The sequence below is a fragment of the Coloeus monedula genome (genome assembly GCF_965178545.1).
Source record: "Coloeus monedula genome assembly, chromosome: 13".
NCBI classification, from domain to species: Eukaryota; Metazoa; Chordata; class Aves; order Passeriformes; family Corvidae; genus Coloeus; species Coloeus monedula.
This window is the reverse complement of record NC_138793.1, coordinates 13,335,033-13,358,850: the sequence shown is the minus strand read 5'-3', so window position 1 is coordinate 13,358,850 and position 23,818 is coordinate 13,335,033. Positions and strand designations below refer to the sequence as shown.

At 58.7% G+C, this 23,818-nt stretch overlaps 3 protein-coding genes across 3 annotated transcripts in view; all 3 read left to right on the top strand.

Annotated features, from left to right (window-relative positions):
- The window catches only part of VAC14 (VAC14 component of PIKFYVE complex), a 58,863-nt gene extending 54,469 nt beyond the window's left edge, over positions 1-4,394 (top strand). The window contains exons 17-19 of the mRNA XM_082289975.1: positions 739-818; positions 2,405-2,555; positions 4,082-4,394. Coding sequence (XP_082146101.1) covers positions 739-818; positions 2,405-2,555; positions 4,082-4,244 — 394 coding nt within the window. The 3' untranslated portion in view covers positions 4,245-4,394. The remainder of the gene's footprint in view (positions 1-738; positions 819-2,404; positions 2,556-4,081) is intronic.
- A 2,489-nt stretch (positions 4,395-6,883) lies between these two features.
- MTSS2 (MTSS I-BAR domain containing 2) lies at positions 6,884-18,682 on the top strand (the record flags this gene model as incomplete). The annotated part of the gene is made up of 14 exons (XM_082289935.1): positions 6,884-6,952; positions 10,710-10,771; positions 10,877-10,950; positions 12,711-12,795; positions 12,975-13,066; positions 13,151-13,225; positions 13,914-14,095; positions 14,176-14,283; positions 14,360-14,457; positions 14,963-15,173; positions 15,911-15,985; positions 16,669-16,845; positions 16,941-17,106; positions 17,828-18,682. 14 exons carry the CDS (start codon positions 6,884-6,886, stop codon positions 18,598-18,600), a joined length of 2,247 nt encoding a protein of 748 aa, XP_082146061.1. The 3' UTR covers positions 18,601-18,682.
- Positions 18,683-20,442: 1,760 nt separating this feature from the next.
- Positions 20,443-22,806, top strand: LOC309577909 (C-signal-like; the record flags this gene model as incomplete). The annotated part of the gene is made up of 6 exons (XM_082290186.1): positions 20,443-20,580; positions 21,107-21,158; positions 21,392-21,579; positions 21,663-21,821; positions 21,939-22,049; positions 22,693-22,806. The coding sequence occupies 6 exons, from the start codon at positions 20,443-20,445 to the stop codon at positions 22,804-22,806; spliced, it is 762 nt and encodes a 253-aa protein (XP_082146312.1).
- Between the last annotated feature and the right edge of the window lie 1,012 nt (positions 22,807-23,818).

The window sequence follows — 23,818 nt, the reverse complement described above, 5'->3', positions numbered from 1 at the left end:
GCAGGCCAGCCCAGCCTCCTGCCTGCAGCCCATCATTACTGGGGCAGGGCAGCCTGTGCTGGGCATGTGCCAGCTCCCTTCCCCTGGTGTCATCCCTTTTTTTGTGGTGAGAAGAGAGGAAAGCATGCACTGACTGAGCCTTGACCTTCCCCTGCCCAGGAGGGGAGGCTCCTCAACATCCTCTTCCTCCCAGGAAGATGATGGCTTTGGCCTCCTAGCCTCGTGAGGAGCAGGCAGTGCCCAGCACAGCACAATCCCCGGTGAGCTCACCATCTGCCTTCAGCAGAGAGATTATTTTCATGTGCCAGCAAACCCCAAGCTTCCCTGAGTAGTTTTCCAAACGAAGAAGCACAGTAACACGCTCAAGTTCCCTTCCCAGTGCACACCGGCATTCCTTCTGGGAGACACACTGTCCCCATGGGCCAGGAGGGTAAAAGCAAGTGTCCTCCCTTGAACACTCCTCCTGCCTGCTCTCAGCTTTTTGGGCAGCCTGCCTCTTCCCCTGTACCTACCTGCTCATCCTGTCTCCCTCCATCATCCCTTGGCCACCCTACAGACCTTTCAGCCCTGCCTGTATGCAAGCCCTGCCTCTTCCCTGCCCGCTCGCATCCCACAGGACCTGTGGATACAGGGAGGCTTTGGCAAAGCCACGGTCCACACTGGGCATCACCTGCGCGAGCCATCTGCTGCTACCCAGCCACCTTTTTCCAAGGTAACATCCTTAACAGCCACATCCAGCGGGGATCTGGAGGTCACCGTGGATTTCCTCACCGAGGTGGACAAGCTGGTGCAGCTCATCGAGTGCCCCATATTCACGTGTAAGGAGGAAACCCCGGGTGGGGAAGGGGCGGCGTGCGGTGCTCCCCCCCCCGCGCCTCCATCGCAGGCGGCAGCCGCCGCACAAATAAATAGAGCAGAAGTTATGAGACTTCTTGCCGGGAGGTTTGCCCGGTGCTGGAGCTGCCCGCCGGGAAAAGGGCACGCTGGCAGCACGGTGGGGGGGGCAGCGTTGCCCCCCAGATATAGGTTAAGGGAGCGAGCAGCACTGGCATCCAACAAAAGGGATGGAGGAAGGGATGGGGGAGGGCCTGGATCACACTGAGCATCTCCAGGGTCGCACGAGGAGGGCGTCAGATGGGGGGGAACCCTCTGTGCTACCCTCGGATGCACAGGGTGGCAGCGTGGGTGCTACTGGGGATCTTAGCAAGAAAAAAGTGGATTTTTCTAGGAATGAAGAATTAAGCCCTAAAAAAACAGCTTATGTTTTCTCCAGCATGCAGCAGTGTGGGTCCCCCACTGGGTAATATTGCAGTGCCTGACCAGGGTCTCAGGGGTGTGACAGTGGGAGCCAGGATGGTGGCAGGGGACATGGCAGGGTGACCTGGGGCTGTGGGGGGATTTCTCATTATGTCAGTTTGCTGCCCCTGGGCTTCCCATTGAAGGTGTAGCAGTGCACTGAGGTTGTTGGGAAATGTCCTGGAAAGGACTTTATGGGGCACCTATATAGGTCCAGGGTAGTATTGGGAAATATTTAAGGGAAGAGGGTTAGAGCAGCTGGGCAGTAGAGACCCCCAGTCATGCTCCCTCCAGTAGACCCTGTCCCTTATCCCCAGGATGACTGTCCCAATGTGTGAGGCAGCCACGTGTCTGTGGTGGTTTTGCATGCCCCAAAATTATTCATCAAGAGTAACCCACCACACTCACCTTAGTTTGCACATCTCGGGGTAGGGGACAGATGTGTGCCCCACAAAGTGGCATCCCTAGGGATGGCTCCCTTCACTGGGAGACACCAGAGGTGCAAGTGACAACCAGGAGGTGAGATGATGGGACTCAGGCCTTGCCCCATCGCCTGGGCTACTCCTTCAGTTGTATTTAGGGCTCCAGAAGACTCTTCCACCATGAGCACAGCAAGGGATGGGGCCAGAGGGTGGTTTTGCCTCTACTGAGCAGAACTGAGGCCCAGCACATGTAATCCTCAGAACCAAGCGGAGGGGATCCCTTCTGCTCCAGAGAGTCCCCAGGTGGGTGTCACCCAGCCCTCTGGATGTGATGCTCCGGGGTGGGTATTACTGCTGAATCTGCAGAAGCTGAGGAGCAATCCCATGTTGCATGTGTGTTCTCAGGCAGACAGTATCAGGGATGAGTGGTATCAGAAGTAGCAGACTGGGAAGCCAGTTGCCCCCCAGGGGGCTGTGTCAAGGAGAGGGACTTCTGGACAGTGTGGGACACCAAGATGGATGGGTTAATGAAAGGGGAGAAGGGTGCCATCAAGTGCCCCATGGGTCGGCTGGCAGAGGCTTAGAGCCTCTCCAGGGCTATCAGAGTGGGTGGGAGGAACCTGCTACTGCAGCTGGAGTTGAAATGCATTTTCCCTGCCTTCCCATCCTCTTCTGTCTGCTTCCAGATCTCCGCCTGCAGCTGCTGGATGTGAAGAACAACCCCTACCTGATCAAGGCTCTCTATGGCCTGCTGATGCTGCTGCCCCAGAGCAGCGCCTTCCAGCTCCTCTCCCACCGCCTCCAGTGCGTGCCCAACCCAGAGCTCATGCAGACCGCGTAAGTGCTGTGGGGACGGACCGGCATCGGGCTGGATCAGCTGTTCCCCCACAGCTGAGCATCCCTGCCATTCCAGGCTCAGCCCCAATCCCAGGCTCAGCCCCATGCTCTGGCTTTCACCCCCCAGCTCCGTTGCGGCCGTGGCTGCTCCTTGTCCCCATGGCTGGGAGTGTTGGCTCGGGGGGTTTTTTGTGTCTATATTTGGTAACCCTGGGAGGGCTGTGCCTCATCCACAGGCATTTGGCATCCGGGATGGAAAATTTCACTTGTGGGGTCGCTATGGAAACGAGCAGAGCTGGGAAGGAGGTTTATGGAGAAAGACTCCAGCAGCTGGGGGGTGCTCCCAAAGCATCCCCCCTGTAGCCTGGACAGCCTTCACGGCACCCAAAAGGAGCCTGGCACCCTGCTAATGCCTCTGGATGGCTGCTCCATTTCCACTGCTGGCCTTTGGGGATCTGTGAGATGTGCAAGGGCGGCATCTCCCTGGGGACCAGCTGAGATCCTCGTGCTCCCTGCCCAGGGGTGCTGCCAGTGGGATTTGCTTTCCAACCCTTGGCTAATGAGTAGTGGGGGGGTTTGATGATAAAGCTGGCTCTGCCTTGGCGCAGCCCTGGGAACAAAAAAGAGCTCCCAAGATGGGCAGGTTTCTGAATTAACCCCCCGCCGCTGTTGTCGCTCCTTGGCTTTTAACTGCTTCCCTGGGATAGCTTTTATCCCTCATGGCCTCTGGCGCTGAGCTCCTACCCACAACCCAGCGCTGATATTTAATTGGGGGGGCGGAGAGGGGGCTGCATGTGCTTCCCCCTCCTTTTTTCTCCCCACTAACCCTGGCAGTGGGGGTTTTTCGAGCTGTCAGACGGCCTGAGCATCTGATTAACTCTGACCTACATTCCTTCAAACACGGAAGCCGGCTTTCATAACCGGCCAGCCACAGCTGCCCCCTCCCCAGGGACATACCAGGGCCACCAGAGCTGCCTGCCATCTTCCCGTGGGCATCTTATGGCTGGTGTCTCCCCCTTCTTTGCATGGGCACAGCACAGGGGTGAGTATCCATGGCTGGAACCTGAGGGAGCCCACATTTGGAGGCTCCTGCCATGGGTGCTCATCCCTGGGGGTGAGCATCCCTGGGGGTTCCTGCTGCCACTGGATGTTTTTTGCTTGCTCGAAAAAACGGACATGGAAACTGAGGCACACGGCCCTGGCATCCTTTCCGCACTGCTTTTGACTGGAATGGGTTGGCATAGATGGGAGCATGTGGCAGAGGGATTAAACCTCTCATGTGGAGCCACGATGCAGATGTCCCTTGTCCCCTGCTTGTCCCAGGACCTCTTGGGCTCTATCTCACATGTTTGGAGGAAGAAAATATGTCTTTAGGGGTGTTTTATGAAGCACCAGGATTTGCATGACTAGGATTTACTGAGCTCAGCTTCTTCGGGACAAGCTTTTGGTGCTGCCAGTGCTGGATGCTCACAGTACCAAACATCCACATCCATTTCCCACCCTCATTCTCTCTTCCCACCCTGCAGGGACAACACCAAGCCCAGCACCAGCTTCAAGAGAACAGCAGCCTCCAACATCGACTACACGGAGCTGCTGCAGCACTTTGAGAAGGTCCAAAACAAGCATCTGGAAGCAAGACACCAGCGAGCTGGGCAGGCAGAGCAGCTGGACCGGCGGGTGGTCCTCTGAGCATCCCTGTGGCCGCCGTGGGTGTGCACAGTTGCTGGGGCAGGGACCAGGGGACACGGACCAGGGAACAGGCACACCGGTTGCTGGCCACCAGAGGATCTGGTGGGTTTAATGGAGATGAGCAAGCGCTCAACACGGGGCTGGTTTTGCCCCCCACTGTGCGTATGGATGACGGGAGACCTTCAGGCTGTGCCCAGCTTCTCCTGTGGGTGTTGTGGGGACATGGGGAAGGGTTGCAGGAGGAGAGGGTCAGGGTAAAGCACCTCATCTTCTCTTGCAATGGGGCGAGGAAACTCCCCTTTGCTTTGCTAATGCCTTCCCCGTGACTGTCAGCTGAGCACCCAGCCTGCTGCCAGCAGCACCGGAGGAGGGGAAGGGAAGACGGGAGCAACCCCTGGCCTTCTGCCCTGGAAAACAAGCACGCGGGGCTGCCAGCCACCTCTCACCACCCTGACTTCCACCCTCTGGTTCCGAGGCCCTGCTGGAGGTGGCCAGTGGCATCTCACTCGGGGAGACACTCCTGTGCCTGACACTCGGCCCCCTCCCTGCATTCACACATCCTCTCTGAGTCCCCGGCTCTTGGCAGGGACAACAGCACAGCTTCAACTCCCAGCTGGCACCGGGGGACACGGGGGGCAGTGGACCTAACCCCAGACTCCATTCCATGTTCCTGCATTAAGCTCCCCCTGATAAAATAAACAGGCAATGCAGAACAGCCCATTCCTTGTTGCTGGGCTTGCCATCATAGTTTTGTTCCCAAGTGGAGCCAAAAACCCAGCAAGGGCAGGGAATGGCATGGAGCATCTTGCTTGACCCTGTGCCCCAGGCTGGCCCAGCCCTGCCACGTTGGCTCGCCAGGGCTTCTCCGCCTGCTCTTCTTCCCAGCAGGAAAAAAAACACCACTGAAATTCTTCCAGGCCACAGTCACGAAACCGCAGCACAGTGACAGGCATTTTCCTGGCCCTGAGCAGCCCCTGGTGCTGCCTTCATCCCGTCCTGTAGCACCGAGGGACCCCAACACGTGCCAGGCTGCTGTGGTTTGGGGGAACACCAGTGCATCCCCTGCATGTTTCAGGCCCTCACTTGATCCCAGGAAAAGGGGGATTGGAGGAATTCGTGGAGTTTTTATGGCTTCTGGCCTGTTTACAACAAAGACTGTCTCTGGCAGTGGGTTCCCCAAACAGCCCCATACCGGCGCTGCTTTGGCCAGGATAAAGACATTCCTGTCATTCCCGGGAAAGGGCTTTCCAGACCCAGTCACGGCGGGTTAATTTTAACAGCCAGCCCTCCAGGATAGGCGAGCAGTGGCTTCTCAAGCCCGCCAGTTTCTCAGAGTGCTGGGGGGTACCTGTTGCTGGACCCCCAGGTCATTGCCAGTGTGTGCCAGGGCAGGCTCTGCCTCACTCCTGCTGAGCTCGTTGCTGCTGAGCAGCCTGTTTCCACACTGAGGGACTGAGTTTATGGAGAGAAATTCCAGCCGGCTGCCGGAGTGCTGAGCCATAATTGTTTCCTTATGGGTGGCTCTTGACCAACGCCGTCCAGAGCAGTGTGGGCATCATCAGCATGGGATCAGGACTACTTTTCTGGCAGGAGGGGGAATAGGTGGCTCGCACTGAAACCCTTGCCCCATCTGAGTGTCACTGCTCTGCGAGGGGTAGGGAGGTCTGTTGGGGCTCAGCCTGGCACCCCCAGATCCCGGGAGGCTGGGGATGGGGCCTCGGGATGGCTGTGGGAAGGGTTTGTCTGCTGGCCGGCCGTGCCTTTCCCATGGCTTCGTGATAATCGAGTGCACTGAGACATTTCAGAGCTGTCGTGTAAGTACTGCGGAAGGACTTCAGCCTCCAGCACATCTTGGAGGGTCAGGAAGGCAGTGGGGGTCAAACACCCTTTGGGGAGATGCAGCATCCACCCCCGGCACCTCCAGAGCTCTGGGACTGCCCTCGGCCATCCCATGGCATCTCCAAGTGCAGTGTCCTCACATACTCCCTGGGGCTCTCCTGCTCCTCACCCAGCACCCCGAGATAATCCCTGGGGGTTTCTCCGCCGCCTCCGGAGCAAACCCCTGTGCTGGCCCCACCAGTCCCACATTTCCAGGCACCCCTCGTGTCTCCCTCCGCTGTAGTCCTGGGACAGCCGGCGCTGCTCCCCGACCCCCCCCCCCAGGAGCATCCACGAGAACCACCGGGGCTGCCCCCCGCTCCGTCATCCCTGCGCGTCCTCCGGGTTACCCGCAGCCGCTCCCGGAGCATCCCTGGGGCTGACACCGAGCATCCCCCCCGCCGCCCGCAGCCCCCGGCCCCGCGGCGGGCGGCGCATGTGCCGCGCAGCGCCCGCCCCGCCCCGCCCCCGCCGCCGCCCCGGGCCGGAGCTCCCCGCGCCCCGCTCCGCTCCGCGCCCCGCTCCGCGCCGCTGCCAGGGGGCGGCGGGTCCGCGCAGCACCCGCGGAGGGCGAGAGAGAGGGAGGGAAGGAGGCAGGGGGGCGATGCCCCGCCCGGCTCCGCCGCCGCTCCGCCGCTGTGCCCCCCCCGCCGCCGCCGCCGCCGCCCGGGCGCCGCCCGCCCCCCGCCGCCGCTGAGCCTGGCCCGCCGCCGCGGCCTCCCCCGGCGGCGCCGCCCGCCCCGGGCTGCCGCAGCGCCGCGATGGAGACGGCGGAGAAGGAGTGCGGAGCCCTCGGCGGCCTCTTCCAAGCCATCATCAACGACATGAAGGTAGGGGACGTCCCCCCACCCCCCGCACCCCGGTTTTGCTGTCGTGACAACGCTCCCCCCGCACCACCGCCCCATCACCCGGCTTCCCCACGCAGCCCCCGCGCCGCCGGTGCCGGTCCCGCGGTGGGTACCGGGGCTTCTGCTGCCCGGCCTCGAGATGGGGCTTGGAACCCCGCATCGGGTATCGGAGCCCGAACACCAGCCCCGCAGCGAGTGTGGGGGTCTCACATCGGCTGTCGGAGCCCGGCACGGCGTGCCAGAACCCCACATCAGCCCCTTACTGGGCATCGGAGCTCTGTGTTGGGCATCAGAGCCCTGGAGATCGCAGCCCCCCATCAGCTCTATATCCACTGTTGGATACTGGAGCTCCATCCTGGGGATTGCAGCCCCACATCATCCCCAGATCCGTCAGTGGCTGTCGGAGCCGTTCTGGGTGTTGCAGCCCTATATCTGCCCTGTTATCCTTCACTGGGTATCAGAGCTCCATGTCGGGCATCGAGGTCTCACACTGGGTGTCAGAGCATGGCACTGGGTGCCAGAGCCCCACATCCATCCCATAATGGGCATCAGGGCCCTGTGCTGGGCATTGGAGCCCATACTGGGGATCCTGGCTCCGTATCAGCCCTGTATCCATCCCAAGGTGCCGGAGCCTCTTGTTGGGTGACAGTGACCAGGCATCACTGCCCCTTGCCAGGTACCACTGGCCCCACACCGGGCACTGCCACCCATTTCAGGCATCGCCTTGTCCCTGCCCCCCCCCGTGCCCAGGGTGGATTTCTGCTGGACCCAGTGGGGTTGACACCAATGGAACAAAAAGGTCTCCCAGCTCCTTGATCCCATTTCCTAACCCGGGGAGAGGATATTGCCTCCACCCTCTCTGAGAGCAGGATGGGGCCATGTTTAAAAAAACCCTTTTTTTTGTTTGTTTTCATTTCAAAAAAATAAATTAAAAATGCTGGGGGGTATTTCTGAGTAGGGGCTGAGTGGGGAGGGGGGACCAGCCATGTTTCTTCATCTCGGGGGGCCGAAATTCCCACAGCCAGCTCCAGCGGTGGGGTTTAGCCCTCGTCATTTTTGGGAGGCAAAAGCTCTCTTCCTCCTCCACCTCCTCCTCTTCCTCTCTTCATGCTGCAGACCCGTCCAGACAATGCTGTCATTGCCAAAGCAGGGGAGGGGGGATAAAAAAAAAAAATAAAAGCCTAGCTGAGAAGGAGATTAACCCCTTCGAGGGGCAGTGGTGGCTCTGCAGCCGGACTCTGGCTCAGGGCCGGGAAAAAAGCTCCAGGGAGAAAATCCCAGCTCTCCCCAGGGCAGTGGGATCCAGGGCTGGTGGGAAACGGGTGCTGGGGTGATCAGCTCCCTCCCGCAAATGCCTTCACCCCAGCCACCCTCTCCAGGCAGCCTCCTGGAGTCTACAGGAGTCAGGCTGAGTCCTATACTCCCAGGGGGGAGGTGGGGGCAGCCCCTGCCTCAGTTTCCCCATTCCCCTGCTGAGCCTTCAGAAGGGATAAGCCAGCCCAGAGCTGTCACCTCCCAGTGACATGCCCAGCACCATCCGGATGCGGTGGGACTGGGATCTCCTCACCTGAGGAGACCAGCCTGGAATCAGTTTCACACCATTTGAAGGTGGGAAAGATGAAAGAAAAATGATGAAAAATAAGGAAAACCCTACCACACTACAGCTGGGGCTCAGCTCGTGCCCTGCACCACCCCAGCCAAGTTGAGGGTGCACTGTCCCCATCGCCCAGCCACGTGGGTGTCCTGGCATGGGCACTGGGGGACAAGTAACTCTCTGCTTGAGAAACTGCCAGCATTGAAGGGCAGTGATGTGCATATGGTCCTATGGCTGGGACCCCTGTGCTGGTCAGAGGGCAAAGGGACCTTATTTTGGTGGCGGGTGGCTTTTTCAGCACCCCTTGGCCTGTGGTGGGGAGGATTTGTTTGTTAGTGACAGTCCCCAAGCTCGCTTCATTCCTGTTGCCTCTCCTCGCGTGCTCGGCGTCCCTGAGTGACCTTGGCATGTCCTTGTCCCCATTGTCCTCTTCCCCATCCTCCTCATGCCTGCCATCACAGGGGGTTTGGGCCATCACAACCCGCTCCCTTCTACAGGGGAGCCTCACTTGCCCTGCCCAGGGTGGCCAAGGAAGGTGGCCTGGGGACAGTAGCCCAGGAATGGTGGCCCAGCCTTCTGGCAATGATAGTCCCTGGGGACCCACAACCAGCGGGGCACTGCCACAAGTGGTGTGTGAAGTGGCACCCTCAAACTCTTTCTTTGCTGACTCATGAAGAAATAGTGGCTTTCATGGTCCCCAAAAACAATGCTAGGCTGGTCCCATGCCCCTCAGTGCCAACCTCATCCCCAGGGCTGCCACCAAGCCATAGTGCCCATGGAGATGTGTGGTGATGTACATGTCCCCTGGTGGCTGTCCTAGGGGAATTTAAAGATGCCTATCACTGCCATTGGATGGCAATACCAGGATGGCACCAGGATTTTGTTATTGGGACAACGGCACCAGGATTGACCTTGCTAGGATGGCAGCACTGGCATGGCTTCACCAGGATGGTGACACCAGGACTGGCCCCACTGGGATGGCTTTGCTGGGACAGTAGCACTGGGACCAGCTTCACTGGAATAGCATTGGAATCACCTTGCCAGGGTGGTGGCACCTGCATAGCTTCACTGGAATGATGGCACCAGTACTGGGCACACAAGGCTGACACTGGGATGGCCTTGTCAGGACAGCACCAGGATTAACCTCACCAGGACAACATGGACCGACCTTGCTGGGATGGTGACACTGGGATAGCCTCGCTGTCTGGTGGATCAGAATCAGCCTTGTTGTGATGGCACCAGGATGGCCTTGCTGGGATGGCGCTGCAGCTGGCATTACTGGGAGAGGCCTCACTGGAATGGCACCAGCATGGTCTACTGGGACTGGCATCTCTGAAGCATCACTGGGACTGGCTTCACTGGGAGAGTGCTGAGATGACCTTGTTGAAACAGTGGCATTGGGATGGCCTCGCTGAGATGGTGGCACCAGCACAGCCCTGGGATGGCCTCGCTGGGATGGTGGCACTGGGACTGCCGTGGGATGACTTCACTGGAATGGTGGCAGTGGGAATGCCCTGGGATGACTTCACTGGAATGGTGGCACCAGGACAGCCCTGGAATAGCCTCACCACAAGGGCAGTGGGACTGGTCTTGCACAGATGGCCTTGCTGGGATAGCACTGGAGTGGCCTCATTGGGACAGCACTGGGGTGGCCTCCCAAGCACCTGTGCCCTGTCCCTGTCCCCACACAACTTCCCCCGACCTCCCTTTCTGCCCTGTCAGTCCTTGGGCTCAGGGAAGGTGAGGACTGGGGCTCCTGGCTGTGGGGCTAGAGCTCTCCATGATGGCGGGTTTGGCCATCAGTGCTTTGTGGGGAAGCTGGGGGTGTCTCCTCTACTGCTAGCCAGGGTCTTAAATGTTTTCCATTTCATCCCCTCAAATTTCCAAACCTATAATAACCTACCTTGACCCCTGTGAGGAGGAGATCACTCATAATCCTGAGGTCTCCATAGTCTATAAGTTTGGGTGGCCAGACTGGAAAGGGAAAAAAACAGGAGGGAAAAGGGTTGTGGCCTTTATTAGCCATCAGAGAAGCTGTTGAGCTGCTCTGTCTCTGCACCAGTGAAGGGGGGGCCTTCCCTGTCTGGGGAAGTGGTGTAGGGGGCGAGGGGCTCTGTCTCTCACCATCACCCTTCCTCCTTGCAGAGCTCCTACCCCATATGGGAGGATTTCAACTCGAAGGCCACCAAGTTGCACTCCCAGCTCAGGTGAGTGGCCAAGGCAGGGTGGTACATGGGCCACCCCCCTCCTCGTTGGCACATCCCAGTGTGTCCTGCACCCACTGAGCTCCCCCCTCGCTCTCTCCTCCCCAGGACCACGGTGCTGGCCGCAGTTGCCTTCCTGGATGCCTTCCAGAAAGTGGCCGACATGGCCACCAACACCCGAGGTAGGGTCCTCTCTCCTAGGGGCGGGTGCCCCCAGGCTTGTCTGGGTAGGGGGACAGGTGGTGAGTGTCCCCTGTGGGGTGTCCCCTGCCCACGTTGTTGGGGTGGACTTCAAGCAGCAGCTTCACCATCCACAGAGAGATGCCCAACCTGTTCCCGCACCAAGGTGGAGCATGCCCTGGGAAGCAGCATTGGAAAGGCAGAGTGGGGAGAGGGAAGGAGGTGGGCACCCACGTGGGTGCTGCTCCTCACCACCCATGGGTGCTTAGCCACATTTTCTGGTGGGGCTGAGACATTCAGGGTGGCTCAGCCCCACGCCGTGGTCCCCTGCACCCATCTCTGCTCCCCAGGATGCACAATCCACCCTCCTTGTCCCTGGCACCCACCTGGGAAGTTCCATGGGGGGGTCCCAGCTGGTCTGGGGGTCTCCAGGGAAGGGGAATTAACTGGAGGGAAATTCAGGAGTCCAAGCACGACTGTTTTGGGGACAAACCACAACTCACCAGGGAGGTGACTGAAGAGCCAAGGCTGCATGCGGGGTCCCCCATACTGTTGGGGGGTGAGGGGGAAGGATCCCCGGACCCTCTCCGGGTGCCCGCTGGCAACGAGGAGCCACTTCCCACCGCTTGGCTTCTGCCAAGCAGATGGTCCTGGGCTGGTTTGCAGACTGGCGGCATCCAGGCCATCTGGAGCCATGCAAGGAGGAGGAGGAGGTGGAGGAGGAGGTGGAGGCAGCAGCTTGAGCCAGGATCAGCTTTGCCTCCAAACCCACTAGCCCACTGCACCAGGGGGATTAGAGCTCCCCCAGCTCCCTGCCAGCCCAGGCATCCAAAGCAAGGGGGAGGCACAGGGGCGATGCTGGGGACAGCTGGGGACCAGCACAACAGGAGTCAGCGTCACCTTGTAGTGCTGCTATACCTGCAGGGCTTTCTGAGGGGGGTGGGAGGCAGAGCAGCAGCATGGGGAAACTGAGGCACTGGGTGGGGGCTGGCTGCTGCCCTTGCACACAGTGCGTGAGAATCGGATTAGGAGCAGCAGGAGCTGGATAAGAGCATTAGGAGCTGGATTAGGAGACAACCCTAGTGCAGGAGAAGGCTCTGGCCCATGGGTTTCCCCATTTCCATAGCACTGGGGGACTGAGGGGCGTCCAACACTCCTGCAAAAGGGTGAGAGGTGTCTTTGGAGGCTTTTTTAGGGGAGAGAAAGGCTGAATGTCGCCTTAGTTTGCACCCAAGGATTTTTGATTGCTGGTTTTCCTGGGATTTGCCAGCAGCACTGCCACCATGTGGCCATCCTTAGGCTTCAGAGTTAACAGCGGTTTCACCTAAAAAGGATGCTCCTGCTTTCTGCTGCTGGCAAATATCCCCCCCGAGGAATTTGGACTCCCTTTTTATTCTCTCGGGATTGTGCCTGGAGGTGTGGGACAGAGCTGATTGCCTGGAACTAAGCCAGGGTACCTCATCCCTTCCCTTCCTTGATCCCCCAGTGCCAAATTAAAGACAATCCAGGAAAAAATGGGAGTGGGTTCAAAACCTCCAGAACAGATATTTAGTGTTTCATGTATTATTGAGCATTTTTTTATTTTGTGGATTTATCGTGGGAAAAAACAAGCTACCCCCCTACCCAAATTGTCCCAATGCCCAGTGCATCCCAGCACTGATCATCCCTGTCATGAGCCACCCTGCTCCCACTGTACAAACTGGGCTGGGACTGGTGTGGGGGCGTCCCTGCCCCTTGCCAGCGGCGCTTTGCTCCCCACCAGGTGCCACGAGGGACATTGGCTCGGCGCTGACCCGGATGTGCATGCGGCACCGCAGCATCGAGGCCAAGCTCCGGCAGTTCACCAAGTAAGTGGGACCAGGATCAGCTTTGCCTCCAAACCCACAGGTGTTGGTGACACAGCCTGGCCAGGCTCATCCCTCACTGAAGAAGGAGATTCTGGGTGTGGGCTGGGCCTGGGATGGGGAATGGCTCCCTGCTGGCTCCGGCGCTCTCCACACTCTCTGCTTCTCTCTCCCTGCTCCAGCGCCCTCATGGAGAGCCTGATAAACCCTTTGCAGGACAGGATTGAGGACTGGAAGAAAACTGCCAACCAGCTGGACAAGGACCATGCAAAAGGTATGAGGGGGACAGGATGGATCCGTGCAGGGTGGCTGCACTGCTGGGCAGGGGTCCCCTCTGACAGCACTTCTGTGCCCCCAGAGTACAAGCGAGCACGCCATGAGATCAAGAAAAAGTCCTCTGACACCCTCAAGCTCCAGAAAAAGGCTCGCAAAGGTGAGGGGGGGGTCTCCTGGGGGGTGCCCCCACCAGCCCCTCTGCAGCACCCCCAGCCAGGGCAGGTATCCCGGCTGTGGCACTGCCAACCGGGGGTGGGCACTAGGGGGGTCCTGCTGCCCCCCTGCAGAAAGGGAGGTGCCAGCACGGCCCCGGGGGTGGCGGGGAGGCGGGGCATGCGCCCCAGCCTTCGGCCTCTTTTCACACGTTTTCTCTGTCTCCTTCTCTCTTCCCTCCCCTCCACATCCTTCCTGTAGAGCTACTTGGTAAGTGAACCGCTGCCCCCCACCACCGGCCCCCTCTCTGCTTCCTCATCTACTCCCCCCAGTCTCCCCAGCCTCTGTCTGTCCGTCCATCCATCCGCTCCCTGTTCCCACCCTCACCTTGCTTTTAGCTTAGCTTAGCCTGCACCCCACATCCTGAGGCGATGCCAGCCCCACCGTGTGACAGCCCAAGGGGTCCTCTGGTCCCAAGTGCCAGGGATGGGGATGGCGTGGCAGAGGAGACCCCTGCCCAGGGCTGCTGTGGGGTGAGGGTGCTCCTCGACCTTCCAGGGATATGGGCACAGTGGGAGACTTGTGGTATCTGCTGGAGTGTGAGGATGGGGTGATGTCCCCAAGCTGGGGGAATGGCCTCGGCTTGGCAGTGGGACCACCAGCAGACTGGGGAGGGTGGCAGGGGAGCCCAGTGCTGACAGTGCTCTATCTCTCAGGGAAGGGGGACCTGCAGCCCCAGCTGGACAATGCACTGCAGGACGTCAATGACATGTACCTGCTGCTGGAGGAGACAGAGAAGCAGGCGGTCCGCAAAGCCCTCATCGAGGAGCGGGGCCGCTTCTGCACCTTCATCACCTTCCTGCAGCCCGTGGTGGTGAGTGCTGGGGACCGAGAGGGTCGGGGGTTGTTCCTGCTGCCCAGTGGGTGCTGATGCTCCCTCTTGTCTGTCCCCAGAATGGGGAGCTTACCATGCTGGGAGAGATCACCCACCTGCAGGGCATCATCGAGGACCTGGTGGTGCTCACTGCTGAGCCCCACAAGCTGCCACCCGCCAGTGAGCAGGTCAGCAGGGCTGAGCCAGGGGTCAGGGGAGCGGGGGAGCATCTTTGTGGGGACTTAGACCCCATCTTTCCTACAGGTGATCAAGGACCTGAAGGGCTCTGACTACAGCTGGTCCTACCAGACACCCCCGTCCTCACCCAGCAGCTCCAGCTCCCGCAAGTCCAGCATGTGCAGGTATGGTGGGGTGGGCTCCACACCCAACCACAGCCAGGAAATCCAGCCCTCTTCGTTAACCCCAGTGGGCTGATGATGCTTACGGCCTTTGGGGATGCTCACAAGGTGCATGTCCACCTTCTCATGTCCATATGGGCAGGTGGCTCCCATTAATATGGAGGAACTGGTCTTGGTGCACTGGGCAGGGCTGGCGGATCTATGGGGCAGGATGGGGGCCTGACACATGCCCTGTCCTTCGGGGTTTGGGGACGATGTGAGCTGTGCGTGAGGGTCTGGGGGCAAGCATGGCACCTCTGTCATGTCCCCCAGCCTGTTCCCTGCCACAGGGCCACCCCAGGAGGAGAAGGGACACCCCAGGAGGACCATACATGCCTCAGTTTCCCCAGGTGGTGGTGTGTGGCAGGGCACTGTCCATCCTGCCACCTCCAAACCTCTGTCTTAAATTCTCTTTTCCTTCCTTTGTCCTCCCCACCGGCGTGTCCCCGTCCCCCCGGCGCCCCCCCAGCAGCGTTAGCAGTGCCAAGGGTGGCATGGCGTGGCCCGGCGGGGCTCAGACCTGCTCACCCAGTTCCACCTATCGCTACCGCAGCCTGGCGCAGCCCCCCGCCGCCGCCACCCGCCTCTCCAGCGTCTCCTCCCACGACTCCGGCTTCATCTCCCAGGACGCCGCTTATTCCAAACCACCTTCCCCCATGCCCTCGGACATCACCAGCCAGGTACGGGGAGGGTGGTCAGTGCTGCCCACCTCTGTGCCTCAGTTTCCCCTATCATAGAATGGGTGGGTGGTGCTGGGTGGGACACAAGGGTCCAGTGCAGAGGTGATGAGACCCACCCTCAGGAGTATTTCCAGCTGTGTTGACATCATGGGAAATAAATATTGGGAATATTGAGAGTGCCTGCCATACTTGGGGGCATCATGGGCCACACAGCAGAGGAACCCCATCCATGAATTCCCCCAGGGATGGGGTACAGGTATCCCCTTCCCCATGCCAGGAGAACAGGGTGTTTCCCAATCACTGCAGCCCCATAATACCCAGTTTGTGCCAGTCACCCACCAGGCAGCATGGAACAAAGCTTCCCCTTCATGCTGCACCATCCCCAGTGCCAAGGATGTCCAGGGTCCCCAGGGAGCTGCCATTCCCACCTGTCCATGCTAACCTGACATCGCCAACCCAGCAAGGTCCCCATTCCCCAAAATACCTGTTGGCTCCGCATGGCTTGGGGTGAGAAGGGGGAAGGGTTGGGGCAGTGCATCATCCCAGTTCTTGACCCTGCTGCCAAGGTTGCATCCTGCTCGCCATCCTGCATCCGCTGCCAGAGGGGAGGAGGGCTGTGGGCCTCGCTTAGCCAGGGGAGCTGTGGGTTCAGCTCTAACCAGGGTGATGGCTCTGGCTTTGCTTGCTAACTGCCTCTTCTCTTCCCCTCCGGCTCTCGGCTCGGCACGGCACAGCAGAAGTCCTCCAGCTCGGCGTCCTCAGAGGCCTCCGAAACCTGCCAGTCAGTTAGCGAGTGCAGCTCCCCCACCTCGGTTAGTCCTTGCCATCCCACCAGGGTTGTATTTCACACGTGGTTCCCCCCTCCCTTCATGGGCTTCAGCCCTCAGACCCTCCTTTCCCTTCCTGCATGGGGCAGAGCATCCTGAGCAGCACCCGTGGCTTGACATGGGGTGGTGCCTTTTCCTGGTCTTAAAATCAAGAGTCAAACAGGGTTAGAAGGGGAAAAGGGTTTTACCTTGGTATTTGTTTTAAGGATCCTTAGGTGCACACGTCCAGGTCAAATGCACCGAAATGCACACTGCAATGCACACCCACGAAATGTCTGGTATAACATTATAGGTGTTACTAATTAGCATATCTATCAAAAATTCCCCAATGGGAGGCTTGAATGAGCCCCCCTCCCCAAGGAACCTTCCCCTGGATGGTTCTATCTTAGTTTACAGAATGTGTTCTGGAGAGGACCTTGGGGTCTGGGGCACACTATCCTCTACCTACGAAGCTTCTAAAATGTTTAGCCTCTCAGCTTGACAAACAAATCCAAGAATGTAGGTAGAAAGCACTAAAAATACAGAAGTTGTAAAAAAGGTGTAACAGGGGTATAAAAGAAAAGGCAAAAAATCTTCATGGCATCAGGGGGACATCAGCTTGAGACCTCTCCTGCCCCACTCCTGGTCCCGGTGTCACCAGCATGAACCGCATGCCTTGCCCATTGCAGGACTGGTCCAAGGCCAGCCCCTATGACCAGCCGGTGGTCCCTACCCTGCAGCGGCGCAAGGACCGCGTGGAGCACCTGCGGGAAGCCGAGATGGGCTCTCCTGCTGGTGGGTACCCAGGCATCGGCAGCGAGGATGCTCCCAGGCCCCGGATGTCACCAGCTACAATTGCTGCCAAGGTACCGGCTGCGGCAGGGAGGGCACAGAGGTGGGGGGCTCCTGAGGGCTCCCAAGAGAGGAACCAGGGTGCTGACAGTGCCCCTTGCCCCCACAGCATGGGGAGGAGGTGTCCCCTGCCGCCAGCGACCTGGCCATGGTCTTGACCCGTGGGCTGAGCTTGGAGCACCAGAAGAGCAGCCGGGACTCGCTGCAGTACTCCAGTGGCTACAGCACGCAGACCACCACCCCCTCCTGCTCCGAGGACACCATCCCTTCTCAAGGTACCCGCACTGGGGGTACCTAGAACCACCTGAAATTGCACTTAGAGTGGGGAAGGGGACAGCAGAGGCTTTGGTGGTCCTGGGGCACATCTGTGTGTGCTCTGGGTGTCGTAGCATCAGCCTGTAGTCATACTGTGTAGGGGCCAGTGGGGTGCCACAAATAACCACAGCTTTTCCTGGTTATTTGGGTGTTAGCTGGGGCTCAGTGGGTACAGTTGTGCCAGGAAGTGCCATAACAGGTGATGGTTTGTGGTGATGTGTCTGTGCACAGAGGCTGAGTACAGGTGGAGGTGGTGGCAGATGGTAGGTGATGGCAACAGAGTTGGTAGCTGGAGATCAAGTAACCACATTTGTCGTCATGTTGGCATGATGATGGCTGAGCCAGTTATGAGCACATTGTGGTGGCAGTGGAAATCAGCTGTGATCATGTTGTGATGGCTCTGGCTGTGGTGGTTGCAATGGTGACAGCTGGGCTTGGTTGTGATTTCAGTGTGATGGTTGGGGTGATTGTGGTTGCCTTCCGATGGTGATGTTTGGGTTTGATGTTGAGCATGTTGTGCCAGCAATGACTGGGACAGTAGTGGTTGTGTCACGATCATGGCAGTTGAATTTGGTTGTCGTTGAGCTGTGATGAGGTGGCTGGGGCTGGCTTTGATGGCATGGTTGGGCTTGGCAACCCACTGCCCCCCCAGCCACACTGATGGTGCTGCTCCCTCCCCAGGCTCCGACTATGACTGCTACTCGGTGAACGGTGACGTGGAGTGTGACCCCCAGAGTGACTTCGACAAGTCCTCCACCATCCCGCGCAACAGCAACATCGCCCAGAACTACCGGCGGATGATCCAGACCAAGCGTCCTGCCTCAACCGCCGGGCTGCCTACCGGCACCAACCTGCCAGCCGGCACCACCCCAGGAGTGGCCACCATCCGCCGCACACCCTCCACCAAGCCCTCGGTCCGCCGTACGCTCTCCAATGCTGGCCCCATCCCCATCCGACCCCCCATTGTCCCCGTGAAGACCCCCACAGTGCCCGACTCCCCTGGCTATGCCGGCCCTACACGGGTGGGCAGTGAAGAGTGCGTCTTCTACGCTGATGACGCCTCTCCGAACCCCCTGGATTTTGCCAAAGCTTCGCCCAAGCGGCTGAGCCTTCCCAATACTGCCTGGGGTGGCGGTGCCATGGAGATCTCTGTCTACCCCGGGACCGGCCAGCACCTCTCCACTGAGGAAGAGGAGGACCAACAGTTGGCTGCCAACCGGCATAGTTTGGTGGAGAAGATCGGGGAGCTGGTGGCCGGCGCCCACGCCCTGGGGGAAGGCCAGTTCCCCTTCCCCACCGCCCTCGTGGGGTCCGGCCCCAGCGAGGAGACCCCTGCGCCGCCCCCCGCGGCCTCCATGGACCCCCCGGCCGAAGACATGCTGGTGGCCATCCGGCGTGGGGTGCGCCTGCGCAGGACCGTCACCAATGACAGGTCGGCCCCGCGGATATCGTGATGACGCCCCGGCCAGCAGGGACGTGCCCGCCACGGCCGATGGATCAGGGGCAACCGCTGCGCCTCCCCGGGAACCCCCACCCGCCGGCACCCGCTGCCCCATCCCTCCCCGGTGCCCCCTGCTTCCTGCCCTTCTGTCTCCTCCTGCCCTGCCCTCTCCTTACATCCCTCCTTCACATGCTCTCTCTTTGGCCTTCTTTCTCCTCTTTTTCTCCTTTTCTCCTCTTCTTTTGCCTGTTTTATTTTTTCTGCTTTTTTCTTTTGATTTTTTTCTTTTGTTCTTCTATGTAGCTTTTCCTTCTCTTTTTCTTATTTTCTTCAGTTTCCCATTTTTCTTCTTTTCCTCTTTTCCTCTTCTTTTCCTCTTTTTCTTTTCCTTTCTTTTTAACTCTTTTTCACCTCCCTTCTATTTTCCTCTTTTTCTCCTTTCCTCTTTTTCACCTCTTTCCCTTTGTTTCTCTTCTCCTTTTCCTCTCTTGCTTTCCCTTTCCTCTCTGTTTTCTTTCCCCCGGACGCAGGTGGGTCGCCCCAGCCGCAGCAGGAGAGGACGGTGCCAGCAGGGCCGTGGCAGGAGCCACAGAGCACCAGGAGCACCAGGAGTGGGGGGCTCTGGCCCCATTCCCCCCAGCTGCCTGGTTGGGGCCAACACAGCTCAGCCTCATTTCAGGGGGCAGAAGCAATGGGCTGGGGGTGCCGGGGGGGAAGAAGAATTGGGGGATGGGGGAGGAGGCAGGGCAGGGGGGTAGAGGCACTGCAGTCCCCTCTGTCTTGGGGGGACACCAGGGTGCAGGGACTGAGGATGCTGAACCTCCTCTTTGCCCCCCCCTCACAAGGATCACTGGGAACCCCTCCAAACCCCCTCACTCAGCACCCACAGGCCAAGTGCAGGGTCCTCTCGTACGTGGGTCCAGGTACAGGAGGTTTGACTCAGACCCCCCAGGCAAAGCAGCTGATTTCTGCCGGCAGCTGGAGGAAAGCACAACCCCCCGGCCCCCGCTGTACATACCCCCCGCCCCCCCGCTGTCTGTCGCATCGCAGCCCCCTCAGCCCTCCCTGTTAGGAATAACAATTTAGTTCTCCCCCTTTCCCCTTCTCCTGCCCAGAACCGCTGATGCCAAGTGACAAATGTTTGGGTTTGAAGGGGGGGGGGGGTCTCTTATTTTGTACAGAAAACAAAAATTCCTTGGAAAAGAAAAAAAACTGACCTGTCTTTCGACTGAAGTAACTTTTCTGGTGCTGTTGTTAACTTGGTCCTTATTCTTTTCTCTTTTTTTAATTTATTTTCCCTCCTCGTGTTCCCGCCTCTGCCGCCGCTTCCCCTCTCCCTGTTCCTCTGCCAAGTTTCTTTCTCTTTCTTTCATTCCCTCTTTCCTTTTTTTTTTTTTTTCTGGTGGTAATTCCCCTCTTTCCCCCCCTCCCCCGTTTTCCATAGTCACTGCTACAAGTAACGAATGCACTGTGAAGATTCCAGTATTAATAAAGGTTGTACTGTAATTAATAGCCTTGCCTGCGCTCCTATGGATGTTCTAGTTCCCTGGGGTCACCCCGGTGATGGGGGACAGCTGGGAAGGTCCCATCACCCTTTTGGCATTCCCATAGCTGGAGGGGGATGGTTGTTTCAGGGTATGGAGGAGCGAGAAAACCCCATGGTCAAGGTGATGAGTGACCCTGGGATGCAGAAGAGCATCCTGCTGCCCCATCCCCTCCAGAAGAGGAGGTGCAGGCGGTGCCCCCCACCTCCACCCATCCCAGCAGCACCCACAGCGTTGCCACCTCCCAGATTATTGAGGCCGATTGCCAAACCTCACTGGGGTGGCACAACCGGCTGTGGAGAGCAGTGGGGATGGAGGGACTCCGTGTGAGCAGTGTCCTGCTGACCGGCTGCGATGGGGGGCTGGGCCTGGGGCTGCTGAAGGGGTTGCTGGAGCAGCCCAGCCCACCTCGGCACCTCTTCGCTGCTTGCCTGGACCCCCAGGGCAAGGTAGGGAGGGCACTGGCGTGGGGGGACAGGAGGGAGTCAGCTCTGGGATGGTGCCTGGGGCTGCCACCATCCCACCTAGAACTGGGAGGTTGAGTGCCAGCATCCTGCACAATGAATGGCACTGAAAAACGCATGCATATATATATATATGTATGTATGCATATATAACAAAAATACATAGATATGTATTAAATACTAAAAATAGCTATATATATATATATATATTAAATGTGTATGTATTTAATTTTTTTTTGCACCTCCTGGCGCAGGTATGTGCATGATGGGAAGTGCTGGGGGGGTTGCTGGCAGCCCCTGTGCCAGGGGCATTGCTGCTGGGAGCTTTCAGGCTGCCGTGCTCAGCCAGGTGCAGAGAAGCAGTGACTCACCCCAAATCGCTCCCACTGGATCTCGTTGTAACCTGTCGGCTGTGACATGAGGGGCCACCCTGTTCCCACCCCAGCACAGCGCAGGGTCCCCCCCAGGGAGCTTCCCCACATGACCCCCTCCCCCTGCTTTCTCCATACAGGCTGTCAATGAGATGGCTTTGGGCTTTCCCAACGTCGTGATCCTGCCTCTAGGTAAGTGCTGGGGCGGGAAGGGGATGAAGCTTCTCAGGATTTAATTGCGACCGTGGGTGGCTCCAGGAAATGCCACCAAGCAGGCGGATCCCTCAGTTTGGCTCAGCTCAACCAGGTCATGATGGGACCAGGAGGATGGTCAGTGGTTGGGAGTTGCCTCCTGCCATGACCTACAGCATCTTGTCAGGCTTGTGGCCACCAGCCTGTGCCCAAACCCTTCTGTCTCCTTGCAGATGTGACAGACCCCAACAGCATCAAGGCAGCAGTCAGGAAGGTGCGGGAGGAGGTGGGAAGTGCTGGCCTCAACCTCCTGATTAACAACACCGGCACCACGCGCCGCAGCACCTTGGCCACTGAGACAGCAGAGAACATGAGCCTCGTCTACACCACCAACACCATCGGGCCCCTGCAGACAAGCCAGGTGAGGACACAGTCAGCCCCTGACCCAGACGCTGGGAATAGGGAAGAAGAGGGTGGTGATGCCTAAGATCCCATCCCCTGCAGGCCTTCCTGCCCCTGCTGACGGAAGCGGCTGAGGCCCAAGGGCAGCATGAGATGAGCTGCAGCAGAGCTGCCATCATCAACATCTCCAGCATCCTGGGTTCCATCGAGGTTGCGGAGGCTTGGGAGGAGAGGCAGGACATCTGCTACCGCTGCAGCAAGGTACCACCAGCAGGAGGATGGGGAGGAATTTGAGGGTCACCTCCTGTGGGATTCCCCCCACCACTGGCCATGGCATTGCCAGATCGTGATGGTAAGGTGGGGAATTTGTCCTCCCAGGCTGCTCTGAACATGCTCACAAAGTGCCTGGCCCTGGAGTATGGGAGCAGAGGGATCCTCTGCGTGTCTGTGGACCCTGGACATGTGACACCTCCCTTGGAACAGGGGATGGTGAGTGATGGGAGGTGCATGGCATGCTAACTCAGCAAGGTCCCACGGGCATCCACTCCTGGGGGCATCATTTCCCAGGAGCATCCCTTCCCACGGCCACCTCTTCCCAAGTCCACCCCTTCCCATGAACATCCCTTCTCAGGATCATTCTTTCCCAAAGACACCCCTTCCCAGAAGCATCCCTTCCCACAGACATTCCTTCCCGTGGACATCCCTTCCCTGGGCACCCACACCCCTGCAGTCCCTTCGTCCCACAGTGGCTGTGCCACCACAGCAAAGGGAGAATTCCAGGCTCTCCCCCAAAACCATCCAATTTCTTCCCTGTTTTTTATTTCCTTTCCCATCCTGGTCGTGTGTCAGCAGAGGGCACCCCGGTCCTGCACTCAGCTGTCCCTTACCCTGATCTGGCTGACAAAAGTGTCACTTTTTAAGTGGGAACGAAAAAATTAACCTCCGTCTTTACAGCACTCAAATGAAGGACAATCAATTTGTGCAAGGCCACATACCTTGGCTGCTAAAGCATCTTCAGCTGCTCCCAAACCAACCCAGCCAGAGCTGGCATTCCACCATACCATGGGTGGGATTGGGGGTGTTGGGATGAAGAATCTTGGCTCACTTTGTCCCTTGCCCTTGGGTGCGGCAGGGCCCGGTGACGGAGGAGGAGAGCGTGCGGGGCGTCCTGCAGCTGCTGGCCCAGCTCTCGGCCACCAGCAATGGCACCTTCTGGGACTGGAGAGGGCAGAGGCTGCCCTGGTGAGAGCAGCACCCGCCCACTGAGCTTAAATAACCAATTAAAGTGAATGAATTGCCAGTTACAGGCTCACTCTGATTCGGAGAGGGAGGGTGTGGTGTGGGCAGGGGAATAGAAACAGGGACACATGGGTTGGGGGGTGAGTTGGGTTTGCTGCCCCCCCCAGCCTGGGATGCTGAGTTGGTCCAGAGCAGTATAAGGAAGGATGATCCAAGTGTAGTCCTGAATCCAAGGCATCCCCTGGGGCCAAGGGAGCCCCCTGGGCATCCTCACTCTAGGATCAGAAGCCATACTGCTTATGGGCACATCCCTAACAGTCCCCGAACTCAGCCCTTGTCCTGCTGAGCCTCCCCACCCCAAAAGCAGCTTGCCCTTCCATGCTCACCCCAAGGATGCTGCCAGGCTTTTTTCTTGCTGGTTCAAGGCCAGCAAAGATTTTTCCTATTCCAGCAGCTGGGGGGTTTCACAGCGGGAGATCTCCCAAGTCTCAGCACATGCCTAAAGATGTTTTTTGAGACCTGGGCAGGGCATCCTGGGCTGACCCTCCTTGAATCCATCCCTCATGGTACACCAGGGGATATTGTAAACCGGCTCCCATTCCCCATCCTGTAAGAGCATTCCTGTAGAGGCTCTCAGCTGACATTTTTGAAGCCATCTCTCAAAAGAGGGATCAGAAGAAAATGCACAATATCTCAAGTGGGCTGGACACGCAGGGTTTTGGCAAGCCCCTTGCTGTGGGGACACTCTGGGTAGCTTGGCAGGGGTCATTTTGCAGGGAGAGCTTCAGTTTTCCCACTGAAAAGTGGAGGGGGATGAAGGATCATTCCCACACTTGACACAAGGGAGTGGGAGGTTGAGGCTCAGCCCCAAGGGCTGAGGCAGCCCTAGGTGGGTCCCTGGACCACACAGGGGCTCTGTTAAAGCCAGCAGGGGTGGGAGAAAGGGTCCCTGTAGTTAAAGCTCTTTATGAGGCAGTGGATCATCGCTGGTGGGTTTTATATGAGCTCTGTGTGGGCTT